The sequence below is a fragment of the Hemibagrus wyckioides genome, linkage group LG13, assembly GCF_019097595.1.
Source record: "Hemibagrus wyckioides isolate EC202008001 linkage group LG13, SWU_Hwy_1.0, whole genome shotgun sequence".
Taxonomy (NCBI): Eukaryota; Metazoa; Chordata; class Actinopteri; order Siluriformes; family Bagridae; genus Hemibagrus; species Hemibagrus wyckioides.
The window spans coordinates 16716246-16731696 of record NC_080722.1 but is presented as its reverse complement, the minus strand read 5'-3'; the positions used below and the strand labels follow the sequence as shown (position 1 = coordinate 16731696).

The window sequence follows — 15451 nt, the reverse complement described above, 5'->3', positions numbered from 1 at the left end:
CAACGCGCAGCCAGCAGACACAGCCAGTTTTTTGTCTCACCTGCAGAGACAGACAAAGCCGGGTTTGCCCACTGGTCTGATTACCCTGGGGGACGAGCAGACATGATTATTGATCACTTTTTGTAATGGGATGTGCCTTGGCTCAAGTGGTGCTGCCTTGATGCTTTTCTGTAAAGGCTTAATGAGAGAGAGAGAGAGAGAGAGAGAGAGAGAGCACAGCAGCTTAAGAATTCAGACATGATATTTGTGTTTTGAGAACTGTGTTTAATAAAAGTAATTGATTGCTTTTTTTGAAGTGCCTTTGCTGATATTTCTATTTTGAGTGATATCAATAATTTATAAAGATGATTTTAACTGTAGCTACGAAATGATAATAGTGAAGTTACACATTTTTGTTTATTAATTTTAAATAAGCATAAAAACATTTTTACTTATTTTTTTCAGAACAGGTTGTCCATCTGATAAGTCTACAGCTCGTTTCCACATATATATGACCAGTAAGAGTTGTTGCCATTGGTCATGGTGTATGTAGGGATAATTACATAATGATTTTTTTTTTTTTTTTTTTTTTTTTACACAACAATTAAATAGCATTTTTCCAGCGGTTCTCATTCCTTTTGTGTCTGGCTTCGACTTTTCCAAAAATAGGTTGGATTTTGCACCCCCCCTCTCCCTGGAATACCCATAAATCACTGCTTTCTATGCAGAGGAAGCACTGACTGTGTAATCCACTACTGTTGTAAACACTGTAGACTGCCAGTTCTAGAACGTTAATAACTTTATCATATACAACAGCTATCAAACATACTGAAGAACATGGCAGAATGAAAACCAAGCAACAATATATCCTTAGCTAAGCAACTGTCTTGGATGAGATATATAAAAAAAAAATTTCCCTCCTCACAGCCACTCAATCTTTTAGCTTGCATATCATGATAAATACTGACAATGTAAAATATTTTGTGCAAAAGTGTAACACTTAAAAATAAAGAAGGAACAAAGCAAGGATTTTTCTTGTATATGTATATACATATACACACATTTTTTGCACTTGATTCTTTTTTCAGAAGTTCAGGTTTGAGGTGTGTGTGTGTGTGTGTGTGTGTATATATGTGTATGTATGTACGTGTATATATATATATATATATATATATATATATATATATATATATATATAAAATTTTTCCTGTTGCTTTGTTTTTTTTTTTTTGTCTGTTTTCCTCACTTTGTTTCCTTTTATCTCATGTCCGCTTTGAACACTTACAACGTTTTTTTCTACATTTATCATTCTCCTTCCTGGAATTTGAGCAGGAGAGCCAGAGGGGAACGCAAACAGTCTAATGATGTTATTGTAATGTGCTTTTATGTCACTGTGATTAATATCACAGTGCTGGAGAATGAACTGCCACCCATGACTCAAAATCAGAGCTGCCACCCAGCAGCAGAAGTTCTGAGGAAGCAATAAATTATAACACGCTCTTGACAACTTGGTCACTCCTGCAACCTGGACTTAGCGTTTGCTGCATTATTGTTAGTCCAATGTGTTGATGATCTGTTAATTATAGCTGATGTTTTGTTTATTTGCATTTTTTTTTTCTTCAGGTTTTGCAGCACATCCTACACCCAGCCTTTCTGTACAGCTTTGAGAAAGGGGAAGGAGAGCAGCTCCTGGGCCCACCCAACCCTGAGGGCGACAACCCTGAGAGCATCACTAGTGTTTTCATCACTAAGGTAATGCTGCAGGCTTCCACAGCCGAGCTGTCATTCACTTCTGACCAGGGGATAATATTAGTCTGAGAGAAATATCACAACCTTGTTAAAGGTCATAGTGTTTGTGCTGTTTCGAATCGGATTATAGCCAAGACAAAATGCTAGGGGATAATGGCTTCCATTTGTTTCACACTCAAATTGATTATCTCTTGCCCAGTCTGGTATTAACCATGGCAGAGAGCCTGGCCTATCAGTTACTCTCATAGCCTGATCCTTTGTAGCCACTTCAAATCTCTGAATTTACTCGCAGTAATAGTGTTTTTAGAAGGATGAAATGAAGTAAGCCTTCCGTTGTGCAGGTGCTGGACCCAGAGAAGCAATCTGACCTCTTGGACTCGTTAAGGATCAACCTGCTGCAGTTCTCCACACTGCTGGTGGAACATGCACCCCACCACATTCACGACAACAACAAGAGCAGGAACAGCAAACTGAGGCGCCTCATGACCTTCGCCTGGCCTTGTCTGCTACCCAAAGCCTGTGTGGACCCAGCCTGCAAATACAGCGGTCATCTGCTTCTGGCACACATCATCGCCAAATTTGCCATTCACAAGAAGATTGTCCTGCAGGTTAGAAAATTAAGTCAAAAATCAGATTCTCCAGTGTCCTTCCAAAATTGAATGCAGTTTATTGTATAAATACAAGGTTGCAGATCCTTTAGAAAGAAGTTTGAATTTATTGGTAACGGTTATCCGAGCCTGAATACTCATGAATGTTCCGGTTTCAGGTGTTTCACAGTCTGCTGAAGGCTCACACTATGGAGGCTCGTGCCATTGTGCGGCAGGCCATGGCTATCCTGACCCCAGCTGTACCAGCCCGCATGGAGGATGGGCATCAGATGCTCACTCACTGGACCCGCAAGATCATCGTAGAGGAGGGCCACACTGTGCCACAGCTGGTCCATATACTACACCTCATTGTGCAGCATTTCAGGGTATGATACAGCTTAAATTGTACACCATGAATATGAATCTCTTTTTTTGTACCCAAACAGAAACACACAGTCCACTTGCTGTCACCCTTGATGACGTTGTGCTTGTTTGTGGTCAGGTTTACTATCCTGTCAGGCATCACCTTGTGCAGCACATGATCAGTGCTATGCAGAGACTCGGTTTCACCCCCAGTGTCACTATCGAGCAGAGGAAGCTGGCTGTGGACCTGGCTGAGGTGGTCATCAAATGGGAGCTTCAGCGGCTCAAAGATCAGCAGGTCAGATGCATGTAATTCTTAGATTAATTTCCATCAAAGTGTTTGAATTTCCTTCATAGTATTCCATTCCTCAAAGATAAACCCAGTTTGTGAATGTTTTGGGTGACAGCCGGAGTCGGAAGCAGACGCAACTGCTGGTGGTGAGGGCACAAGTGCTGGAGCGTTGAAGCGGGGAGCATCTGTGGACTCGGCTCAGGATGTGAAGAGGTTCCGCACAGCTACCAGTGCAGTGGGCACGGTGAGGAAATCTTAAACCCAGCAACAGTTTGAGATGTCATAACTGCAGGCCTGTCTGGGTTTCTCTGTCTGTATCTGCTTAAATAATTCAAAGTGTCATGTTTGAACACAAAGTCTCGTATTTCTCTCATCAGGTTTTTGGCCGCAGTCAGTCAATGCCTGGCACTGAGGCACTGCTCACCAAACCTGTAGAGAAGCAGCACACAGACACCGTAGTCAACTTCCTCATCCGCATCGCCTGCCAGGTATATAAACCTCCTTGTCCTCTATTCTCTTGTGTCCAATAGAAGGATTATTGTGGGGTAACTTGATGTAAATTAGATCATTGTCTGCTGAGTGTCTCTTCATTGTGCATTGTAGCATTTTGTACTTTACAGGATAACTGTCTTCTGTTCCTAGGTGAATGACAGCACTAGCGTAGCAGGCTCTCCTGGTGAACTACTCTCCCGCCGCTGTGTGAATTTGATGAAGATGGCCCTCCGGCCAGACATGTGGCCCCGCGCTGAGCTCAAGCTGCAGTGGTTTGACAAGCTGCTCATGACTGTGGTGAGTACCCATGGAAGCTGTGCTTACAAATGGTTATACCTGCCTTTAGGTAATGAGCGTTTTAATAAAGTTTGTTAGAATATGGTGGTTAGAACTCATGTAATACCATTGTTACGTTTTTGCAGCCCTCTTTTTCTTTATCGAGACATTCTCCTTGTCCTCGTCCTGTCTCATTCCTCCTCATTCTTTCCATTGCCTTTCCAAAAGCGGTTTTGATGTGAGCCAAATCGATATCCTCTGGCTTATGACTGATTTCTCACTCTCTGAAGCTCAGCGCTGTGACTAATTCTCTTGTCATCTAGGAGACTGGGTCTCAATTAGGCAGTCTGTCCACTCTTTCAGGGTGTGTTCTCTGTTTGCCTCACTTCCTCTAGCTCACTCGCTCTTTTTTTTTTGTTGTGTTTGTTCAACCTTTTACGTGCTCTCTTTTTCAGTTGCCCTCTCTTTCCTTCTTTTCCTCTGAAACACAGGAAGACTGTTCCAAAGGCAGACACACCACTCTATTGATTCTTTACAAGACCAGGCACATGTGCCCTTCTCTTGGCTTGTGTGCTTGATTGAAATGCACAAATGGAGCCTTATTCCCCAGGCTGCAATAAAATGACACTGCAGTCTGTTTGGACCTTGTGTAATTGTAGATTCCTGGAGTTTGGCATTTGTCTGTCTTGAATAGCAGGAAAGATCTTGTTTTTCTCACTTTAAATGGTTGTGCCGTTCATGGCCATGAAGCTGATTCCTTCTGATAAAGAGCTATGTTTTTAAATAGGGAAGTTAATGTATCAAAATAGAGGAAGTATTTTCTTTAGCAAGAAATTATATTAGAAATTAAATAGGAAATAATTCTAATTTAGTTTCGTTATCTTTCATCTAGATTTTGAGAGAAACTGTCTGACTGCTGACACTATACTCCGATATGTGTTATTTAGTAGTGTTATAGTGTTAACATGGTTAATGTTCTGAAATATTGAAAACGAAGGATACCTTCTGTGAGCAGGCGTGATTTGTGATGTATAACCAATATACATGGTGTAGCTGTTCTTATGTTCCTAGACTTGTCTTGTATTTTTAGTGGATTAATTTCTACTGCTATTTTCTGTGCGTTTATACTGACAGAGCTTAACAAGGTTATCAGTATGTCCTAGACTTGCCCCATGGAAGATATCACTCCATTATTTCTCTGACAAAGACACTAGTTCTCATGGGTTGCTCCGGGTCTCGTAAGGGAGTAGACTACCTGTCCAACCCCATTCTCATAAATAAAGCGCACCACAAATCTGATTTCTATCATTTTGTTGTACTGCCTTGTCTGTGTGTTTAAGGGACATACATCCGGGTTGGGCAGCTCACTGCATATCAACCTGTGTGTCTCCTTTAGACACATCCGTGCCTCATGCTGGACTCTCTTTCATGAATCAGTCTCAGATGTGCTGAGGTTTCTATCAGTGAAACTGCTGCTACTTTTAAGAGTGATGTCTCACTTTTTTGTTTCGTGATGGATATTATCATGCTTTAAAGCCGAACACTTCTGTTAATCTCAGATGTTTCTTTTTGTCTTTTACAGGAGCAGCCCAACCAGGCCAACTTTTCAAACATCTGCACAGGGCTGGAGATCTTGAGCTTCCTGCTGACCGTGCTACAGTCACCAGCCATCCTGGCTCACTTCAAACCTCTGCAGCGAGGCATCGCAGCGTGCATGACCTGCGGCAACACCAAAGTCCTCCGCGCTGTGCACTCTCTACTCTCCAGACTCATGAGCATCTTCCCCACTGAGCCCAGTGAGTTAAAGTGCCTGAGCAATGGGCCAGCTGTATTTATTCCAGTGGACAGGAAATAAACCTGTGTGTTTTTTTTTTTATTTCTAATAACAAAGATTCCTGTGTTAAGGTTTTCTGTGCTGGTCAAGATTGCTGAGAACAGGAATGAATGGTTTGTGGTGGGTTTGAAGTGCTGCTTATTGATTACTAGTAAAGCGTATAGTATCATGTAGCATGAAGAGAATTCACACAAATGTCGCACAAACGCACACACTGCAAAAAAAGGGGAAAAAGCAGATAAACATGATAGAGCTGAACTTCTATAATTATATACCATTCTCTGTACAGCTGTCATATGTATAAACACATGTATTCAATAGAAAAACATTTCATTTTGAACAAAATTATTATTGGCTTGTAAACAATTTTGCTTTTGTGAAGCAAGTAGTGGTGAGTAAACAAGATAAGCTCAGATTTTTGACACTGCAATCAACCAAACACAGACTTGTGCTGTAGCAGATCCACAGTCATGTGGATTCTTCCTGTTTAAGTCATTTCTGGCCACAGTTATGATGCTTTTTTTCCAACGTATGGTGCAGTATGGCTCAGCTCCACAAATAACCCATAAACAGCCATGTTGTTGCCTTTTCCATTGCCAAGTGAGGGTTTTTTTATTTTTACGTATTTAATTACTCGTGATGAATTTAGTTTTCCCTTGTTGCTCAGTTGCTGCGTGAGCTTAGCAGGGGCAGATGGACAAAGGTTAAGACCATCAATTGTTCAAACACAGTCTCATAGACATCCTGATTAATGACTGGCTGGAATTGCTTCTCTACCAGCAGTGGCGTATGCTGCCATTTAGCAAACTCACTGTGCTCAAGAGTGCACTCCATGAGCATTTATATACCAAGTGAGATGGTTTAATAAAAAAAAAAATCTATAATTTTGAGGAGTCTTTCGCTGTTTGGTGGCTCATTAAGTCATGACCTGATCTACAGAAACTCTTACTTTCATGGCTGGAGTTATGTGATGAGAAAAACACACACACTTGGTGGGATACGAATAGCCCTGGGTTACCAAGGCATTTTGAGCTGTACTCTACACTGGAAAAAATGATTTTAGTAACAAAGCGTACCAGACCCTTTAACAAATCGTGAGTATACCTGAGCTGGCAAATTTATTTTGACATGCAGATAGGTGGCAGATGACCAAGAAATCTTACCAGATCTCCATTTGAACCCTAGTGAAGTCTTTTGGGATGTATTTGTCATTTTAACAAGTCCCTTGTTTTATTTTGTTCTTATTTTTAATTACTAATGTATTTTTCTTTTCCTCTCTTTTTGCACTCTGTTCTCAGGTACCTCTTCAGTGGCCTCTAAATATGAGGAGTTGGAGTGTTTGTATGCAGCTGTTGGTAAAGTCATTTACGAGGGTCTTACCAATTATGAGAAAGCCACCAGCGCCAACCCCACTCAGCTCTTTGGTAAGAGGTGTTTCTTGAGACCACTTTAATGTCCGTATTTTTTATTTTTTTTATGTAGTGTATATCTACTTTCATGTAGGTTTTTTTTTTTGTTTGTCAGAATATTATATCCTGTTATCGGAAGTGCTTTTGATTTCTCAATTTCCATAAAGCAGGTTTCTTAATTCCCACAAACACACAATAGGTGATAAAACGCTATTGGATTACATCTTATAGTTAGTGGTATTTGATCCAGGCCCAAAATGGCACTGCTGGTCAATAAATACCTCCTGATTCCGCCTTGCTGGAGGCATACAGTTGCACATGCACCACTGATATGATGTATGTGTCTCGCCCAGGGTGACTTTTTACATTTGTCTCTGCTCCCCAGAGTCACAGTCCAAAAAAAGCATTACTCATCCTCTCTACCCCCACCTCAGCTGCTATCGCAGTCGGATTTCTTTAAAATGACCTTGTAATTCAACGAGTCTAAGACAAAAGCTGCTTTCAAAGTTGTTGGCATCGCCGCTAAATGGCCCTGCACTGGTGCAATAGAGAGACCCCATACCCATGAGCCATCTTAACCCTCATCTCTGTCTCCCTCCCTCCCTTCCTCCTTCTCTTTTTCCTTCCTCCACTTACAGGAACTCTGATGATCCTGAAGTCAGCCTGCAGCTACAACTCCAGCTACATCGACCGCCTCATCTCCGTTTTCATGCGCTCACTTCAGAAGATGGTACGGGAGCACCTGAGCCCCCAGACCAATCCTGGTGCTACAGAGACCAGTGCAGGTAAGCCACCCAAATCCATACAATCCAGATCACACTTGTTAGCTGTAAAAGGGCTCCAGCTCACCTGCAGGATGCTGTATTAATTCATATTAGCTGCTGTCTAAAAACTGCTGCATTAAGGTGATATGACGTAGCTTGCCAAGGCCGAATTAAACAAAAATGTACTTTGAGTGCTGGCCTCTTTCTGTCAACACACCACCTGCAGGTGCTTATTCCTGCTCCTGTCACACACACATACGACCGTCCTCATTCTTATGATTAGCCCCCTTTTGTCCCTGCTTTGTTCTGAAGCCATGACTCTTTGTGTCACAGAGAAAGAATTTTTTCTTTGGCCCAGAGCTGGCTGTATAATTAGGTTTTTATGAGGTTTAGGTTGGGTCTCTATCTCTTTGGTATTTGTAATTATTATGGCTTACTCCTGTATGCCATTTGCTGATTGGGTTACAGTCAGTTATGCATATGAGTAAGTGACTGGACTCAACTCTTGGTCTTTACCTCGAAGCATGAGCGTATCCTGTGGTGTCTGTATTTGACCACTGGGTGCTGCAGAAGGACCAGTGTAACCATTGTTATGTGGGATCACTAATTTCTCTGAGCTGGGAAACAGCTGCTAGAAAATTCCTCACCTTGTCCGATAGCTTAGCGACTCCAGTCCAACCTCTCGGCTCATGGCTCTCCGTAGTGCTTTTCCTGTCATGGATAGTGTACTTTCAGGACATAGACAGACTTGTGCACACATGCACATACTTTCAGCCGTCACTCAGCGTCAGCGAGGCAGTCAGACCAAAGCCCTGTGCACACAGCACGAGTCCACACCGAGCTTCAAATCAGCAATCTGCAACTAGCACAATCCCCATCTCCCTACTGCTCCGGCTGATCAGCACTCACACTTAACCACTCGCAAATCAACCAGAAAATGCATTCAGATTCTAGCTTTCCTTAGCTCCAGTTCTTCCTGTGGCGGGATGTAAAGGGATCTCTTTTCCGTCTTTTGATAGTTTGATTCTGGATGATTTTGTCAAGCTGAGAGTGAAATTTAAATCTGATATGAGCAACTAGCGGAAAGAGCGTCATATCATGGCTTGTAAAAGCTTCCTTTGACAACTCCAGTTCTACAGATCATTTCTTGATATTTTACCCTCAGATTGCCTTTACTGATGTACATTTGTGTGTTTTTGTGTGTCAGTTACAAGTGAGCTGGTCATGTTGAGTCTGGACCTGGTAAAGACCAGACTGTCTGTAATGAACATGGAGATGCGGAAGAACTTCATCCAGGTTATTCTCACCTCCCTGATTGAGAAATCGCCAGACCCGAAGGTCCTCCGCGCTGTGGTGAAGATTGTGGAGGAGTGGGTGAAGAACAACTCTCCCATGGCATCCAACCAGGTAGGTATTTTAAAATCAGTACATTTTAGAAATACAAGCTTGGGGTTATATGTGATGCTCTGACCCCATTCTTAAAAGATTGTGTGTATGTGAGTGTATTGGGTGCATCTGTTACGCTCTCATGGCTTTGTTCAGTGGGCAGCGTGCCCTGGCTGGATGGCTGGACCCAGGTGTTCTTTCAGTTAGCCTGAGGCAACAGAGCCGACACTGAGAAAAAGGAGCTGAGCGAAGCCCACCTGATAAATCTGAGATAAATGGACTGTATCAGTCTGTTCACCCTGTGCTTGCTCCCCCCCTTATGGATATTTTTCTTTTTTTAAAAACTCCCTGTAACTCTAACTCTGTCTTTCTCACTCATCTTTCTTTCTTTTGGCCCAGATGCCTAATCTCAGAGAGAAGTCCATTCTGCTGGTGAAAATGATGACCTACATTGAGAAGCGGTTTCCTGATGACCTTGAATTAAATGCACAGTTTCTGGACCTCGTTAATTACGTCTACAGGTAATTGCACCAATTAATCATGGGTTGTGTGGCTGCGCTGCCCTGTCCATCTATTGCCATGGCGACAAGGCCACAGCTGATTCATGGAGTGCATTGCCAGTTTGAGTGGCTGAAGGGCTTGAGTAGGCCTTGGTATTTAAGAACCAGGTGGCATGACGGGGTCCTGTGCCCACTCTGAATAAACACTGCCACCACTGAAACCAGTGCGTGTGTTTTAGCTTCTCTCTTTTTAATTTTAAATGGAAGTTTTCCAAACATATTAACTTTTTATTCACTGTTTTTCAGGGATGAGAGCTTGTCAGGAAGTGACATCACATCGAAGCTGGAGCCGGCCTTCCTGTCCGGGCTACGCTGCGCTCAGCCACTGATCAGAGCGAAGTTCTTTGAGGTGTTTGATGGCTCTATGAAGCGGCGTGTCTATGAAAGGCTCCTTTACATCTGCTGTTCACAGAACTGGGAGGCCATGGGCAGTCACTTCTGGATCAAACAGTGCATTGAGGTACAGAGCAAAGCATACACAGAAACACAATTACTTAAAGGAGTATTTCCCAGTCCTGGTCCTGGGGTACCAGAGCACTTAACATGTTGAGGGTTTTCTGTTCTTTAACTCAGCATCTAACTAATTTGGCTCAGGATGGTTAATTAGCTGATTTGTTGAATCAGGAGCAGGGGATACACCAAGATGTGCAGTAGAGCAACATCGCCTTAAAGGAAAATTCTAACAACTGTCTATATATAATAACTGTCTATTTTGCTGAGAAATGAACAAACATGTTAACCTCTGAGCAGCTGTTGAAAATTATACGATGAAGCTGTATTACTTAGAGTCAAAACTAAAACGGTTAAGATGTGGTATAAGACAAAAACAAACAAAAACCCTGGGACTTTTTTTTTTTTTTTTTTAGGTTTTTTATTTCAGATACACATTCTCAAAAGTTTTGTGGTATCCTTTCAAGGTCTGGCACTTATTTGGTAACTCATAAATGCAGATTCCTTTCTTTCGTATTCTTTCCTTTCCTTTCTGAAGTAATCCCTGCTTTAACTTGATGAATTATACAGATGTACTTCATTTGCCAATAGTATTTGACTTGAATCAATAAGTGTTCACTCTTTAGTACTGGGAAAGATGGGAATTGTTAACACACAATAAAACACAATACAAATGCATTGAAAGGTTTTTTGTTTTTTTTCAAGGAAGAGATTTCACAAACCCCAACCTGAACCTACACAATATTGGCAAACTGTACTTTCTCTTTAAGTCCAGTTTAATCTTCTTCAAATGGTTTTCAGAGAATTAAGTGTTTGCCATCAATCTCACATCTCTGACTTTAAGGGTAGCGGTGTGGGCTGCAGCTCAAAAAAATATATATCCCTCATCTCTGCTACAATCAATTTGGCTGCTTGCTAGTGAATTATTAATGTTGCCCTACACACCCTAGTGGCGTGTACTGATTCATCCTGCTGTGCTGTAGCAGAACTATGTTCTAGCATTCGTGCCCTCTAGGCTTTTGTCGGTGTAGAAATCTGTAGCAGTTGTAGTTGTGTGCAGCAGATCAGAAGTCAACCCTATGTTGTACTGATATCAATAAGCAAGGCCAGGGTGCAGACCTAACTGGGGATTGATTACTCCCCACCCCCAGGAGGGTGCAATGGTTATAATGGAGGCTGGCATCAAGCTCCACTGACTGAGACCTCTACTCTGTGTTCCTCAGCTGCTGTTGGCTGTGTGTGAAAAGGGCACCATCATAGGCACCAGCTGCCAGGGCTCAATGCTGCCCTCCATCACCAATGTCATCAACCTGGCTGACAGCCATGACCGTGCTGCCTTCGCCATGGCCACTCACATCAAACAGGAACCACGTGAGAGGGAGAACAGCGAGACCAAAGAGGAGGTTTGTGTAGCATTTTTTTTATCCCTACTCATCAGTATGCATTTCCTGGTCCTAAAGTTATCAAGACATAAAAAACTAATCTTACTAAAGTCACCCGTTTAAAGTTGCCTCATTAAAATCCCTGCCTTGTCCTTGTGTCCAGGATGTGGAGATAGACATTGAACTGGCACCCGGGGATCAGACCAGCCTGCCGAAGACCAAGGAGCAGGCAGAGCGGGATGCGGGCAACCAGCTGCACATGCTTACCAACCGCCATGACAAGTTTCTGGATTCTCTTCGAGAGGTCAAGGTGAGTGGCCACCTCAACATATGCTGCTCAGGTATGCGTCCCTCAGGCTGATGTGTGCAGAACACACAATAACACACTTTAGCATCCCATGGAAAATAAGACAGATTATATGGAGTCAGAAATAATAAGTGCTCCATGCTGTATAAATTGCATCGTATAGACTCAAAGTTGCTTCAGGTTAAGCTGTGGTTTTTGTTTGGGCTCAAGGACTGGGAGTAATTAGAAACCTCACCTGTCACAATTTGCCAGAGGAACGGCTGTCAGAAATTTAGCATGCATTCATAAGGAATCACAATGATGATCCCTTTGGATCTAAATATGAAAAAAAAATTTGGTTTCGCTGAGACACTACATCTTACAATATGAACTACGTTTTTACCTGTAATGTTAATGCATGATGTAAATAACTGAGCTGAAAGTGTGTGTATTTCTTAGACTGGAGCCTTGCTGAATGCTCTCGTACAGCTCTGTCACATCTCCACACCCTTGGCTGAGAAGACATGGGTGCAGCTTTTCCCTTGTCTCTGGAAGATCCTGTCAGACCGTCAGCAGCATGTGAGTCCCACTGTCCTCTCCTGTACTTGGGTTCTTAGCTACAGCCTAGCGTAAAAAAATGTACTCAGTTCTGCTAAAAATAGTCCTGTGCCAAATTCTTAATTTGACCTTAGGACCTGATGAAGTGCTTCAGCGCTCATGATGCATATCGCAACGTTACCTGTTCTGCAAGCTAAATGCCCTTATAGTGTCATAGGTCACATGTCGTCCCTCACAAAGTCCAATCAGTAGGCTCATGGGAAACAGGCACTCTGACTCTTTGCCCTCTTCAATAGCAGTTACACATGCAGACCATGGTAATGAGGAAGAAATTCATGCATTTATGCAAATATCAAGAATTTAATGGGCCAGATGTCTTGAGCATTAAGATTCTAATTAAATAGCTTTGATTTGTGATAATGGGTGCTATGAATCTTTAAACTGCATTTTCCTGCATTTCAAGTATTGAAATCGAGCACTTTATGGCTTTGTTTTGGCTAAGTGGTAAGGAAGAACTGAATTAGGGTACATAACACAAGCTCTGTCATGTGTATATGATCCTCTGATCATCATTTGCATTTTTATTCCACTTGCCATTTTTGATGTTAAATATTCATTGAAAAATATTTTCAGGTATGTATTACCAAGAGATTAAAGCTTTTTAAAGCCATTCAGTATCCTCACTCCAAAAGTTGAATAATCTGTTTTTGAAAGCTATATTCTATGAATATTGAAAGTGACCTTGTGCTCCATGGCCCCTTTGCAGGCCCTGTCTGGGGAGATGGGTCCATTCCTGTGCAGCGGCAGTCACCAGGCTCAGAGAGACTGCCAGCCCAGTGCACTCAACTGCTTTGTGGAGTCCATGTCACAGTGTGTTCCTCCCATCCCCATCAGGCCCTGTGTGCTCAAGTACCTAGGCAAGACGCATAATCTGTGGCTCCGCTCTACCCTCATGCTGGAACAGCAGGCCTTCGAGAAAGGCCTCAGCCTTCACATCAAACCCAAACAGAGCACTGAGTTCTACGAGCAAGAGAGCATCACGCCCCCTCAGCAGGTAGACCCAGGACCTCATTCTAAATCATTTTTCTCTTGTTTTAATGATGTGCGATAGGTTGGAGTTCTGTCCAGCATCAGAAAAAGCAAAGACCTCATGGGTGCAGGCAAGACGACTTGCATGTAAATGGCACTACATCTAATGCGCTGTGTGAATCTGGTTGAAATATTTTACCTACCATTTTGAAAGAAACCTTGATTATATGATTGTAATTTTTAATCATATAAAATCATGCTGTTTTTTTTAATAATATGAAATATTGTGGCTTGCTAGTGATACAAAGCGGATGACTAGGTGAACGCCTGAGGCATATACTTACTCATGAACCTAAACAGACTTGACTCATATCTGTACTTCCATTAAAACCTACCATTTTATGTTCTGATATGTGTATGTATATCATATAAAACAGGGAATAAAATGTTCATTTCTCAAAATACATGCGCAATATGGTTCACTATTGTTCCATAGCCTCTAAGCGTGTTTGTGTTTTCGTCCCTTAGGAGATCCTGGACTCGCTGGCAGAGCTGTACTCCCTGCTGCAGGAAGAGGACATGTGGGCGGGGCTGTGGCAGAAGCGCTGCAAGTTCCCCGAGATGAGCACAGCTATTGCTTATGAACAGCATGGCTTCTTTGAGCAGGTAGATGAACGCAGTGTACCCTTACTTTAAAAACCCCTTAATTTCCTGTTCGTCCTGTAAACATTAATCGCTAAATTCCTCTCACCAGGCACAAGAGAGTTATGAGAAAGCCATGGAGAAAGCCCGCAAAGAGCATGAGCGGACAAACACGTCTCCTGCAATATTCCCCGAGTACCAGCTATGGGAGGATCACTGGATCCGGTAGGTTCCGTGGCCTTTTTAAATCATTGGAAGCCGACCTGTCTTAGCTCTCTGCTGCATAGCCAAACATTCCCTCAGAACTTGGCTCAAGATGACAGGTTCCTCTCCTAAAGCCACGCTGGATTTTGTAATCCGTCCAAAACTCAATTTATGGAATTTGGCTTACTCTGAGTTACTTTGCTGTGAGGCATGCATTCAGGAAAGGTTTAACCATGGGCTGTGTTTGTTTCTCCTCTGTTCCAGCTGCTCTAAAGAACTGAACCAGTGGGAGGCGCTGACTGAATACGGCCAGTCTAAAGGTCACACCAACCCATACCTGGTGCTGGAGTGTGCCTGGAGAGTTTCCAACTGGGCTGCCATGAAGGAAGCACTGGTGCAGGTAACTTACATTAACAGACAATGCAGTTACCCCCTCCTTCCCTCCGGTCCTTAGCTGTCCATCATCTCCTACACTGTTCCTTGATTGACATCAGAGTGGGGATATTACCCCAAAATTAACCACCCATAATCACTATTAAAAAATCAGTCTGAATACTAGAACACCTAAGGCAGTGTGTGGTAAAGCAGGAAGCTGTTGTTTACAACGTTTCAGAAATGTAGCCTCCCTGTTGGTGGTTAATTTATGGCCCTGTCTTTTAAAGTCGGGTGGAAAAAGGACATGATGCCACTTGACACATTATAAATACTCTTGCTCCTGTTCAAGGAGACCAGGGAATGAATCCACTGAACTTTCTGTTCTAAGGTGACACCTAATTAAATTGTCCGGCACCGTCGGCCCACTTCTCTGCCTCCTCCTTTTCATTCGCTATGCATCTAATATTTACAGATACATGTTTGAATAATTGCGCAAACATCTGCTGGGAAGAGATTTGTTTGCGCTGAGCCGTGGTGCAGTGTGCTGTAGTGGCTTTTGCTCTCCGGAAGTTGGAATATTCCAGGTTTCAATTAAAGCATAGACGATATGGCAATTTCTGCTGCAGGGATATTCATCAAAATGTTGAGCGGGGTAAATGTGCTGTAACCCATAGCTGTAATTCAGCCCACTCTCCTCAACACGCTGCACAGCTGAATGTCAACAACTTTTTGTTTTCTGGTTTCGTTGGCATGGTTAATAATAATTTATAACTTTGTACTATTCATTTATAATGTTAATAACATTTAACACTGACCAATATCTCAAATAATGCT

At 42.5% G+C, this 15451-nt stretch overlaps 1 protein-coding gene across 2 annotated transcripts in view; it reads left to right on the top strand.

The window, feature by feature from the left end:
* trrap (transformation/transcription domain-associated protein) overlaps positions 1-15451 on the top strand; it is a 64144-nt gene that overhangs the window by 24133 nt on the left and 24560 nt on the right. For both annotated transcript variants that reach the window (XM_058406144.1, XM_058406143.1), the window contains exons 37-56: positions 1603-1731; positions 2070-2336; positions 2495-2701; positions 2818-2976; positions 3086-3214; positions 3348-3458; positions 3613-3759; positions 5321-5534; positions 6871-6996; positions 7620-7766; positions 8953-9152; positions 9531-9652; positions 9938-10151; positions 11365-11544; positions 11687-11833; positions 12269-12388; positions 13134-13421; positions 13925-14062; positions 14151-14263; positions 14507-14642. In XM_058406144.1, coding sequence (XP_058262127.1) covers positions 1603-1731; positions 2070-2336; positions 2495-2701; positions 2818-2976; positions 3086-3214; positions 3348-3458; positions 3613-3759; positions 5321-5534; positions 6871-6996; positions 7620-7766; positions 8953-9152; positions 9531-9652; positions 9938-10151; positions 11365-11544; positions 11687-11833; positions 12269-12388; positions 13134-13421; positions 13925-14062; positions 14151-14263; positions 14507-14642 — 3294 coding nt within the window. The remainder of the gene's footprint in view (positions 1-1602; positions 1732-2069; positions 2337-2494; positions 2702-2817; positions 2977-3085; positions 3215-3347; positions 3459-3612; positions 3760-5320; positions 5535-6870; positions 6997-7619; positions 7767-8952; positions 9153-9530; positions 9653-9937; positions 10152-11364; positions 11545-11686; positions 11834-12268; positions 12389-13133; positions 13422-13924; positions 14063-14150; positions 14264-14506; positions 14643-15451) is intronic.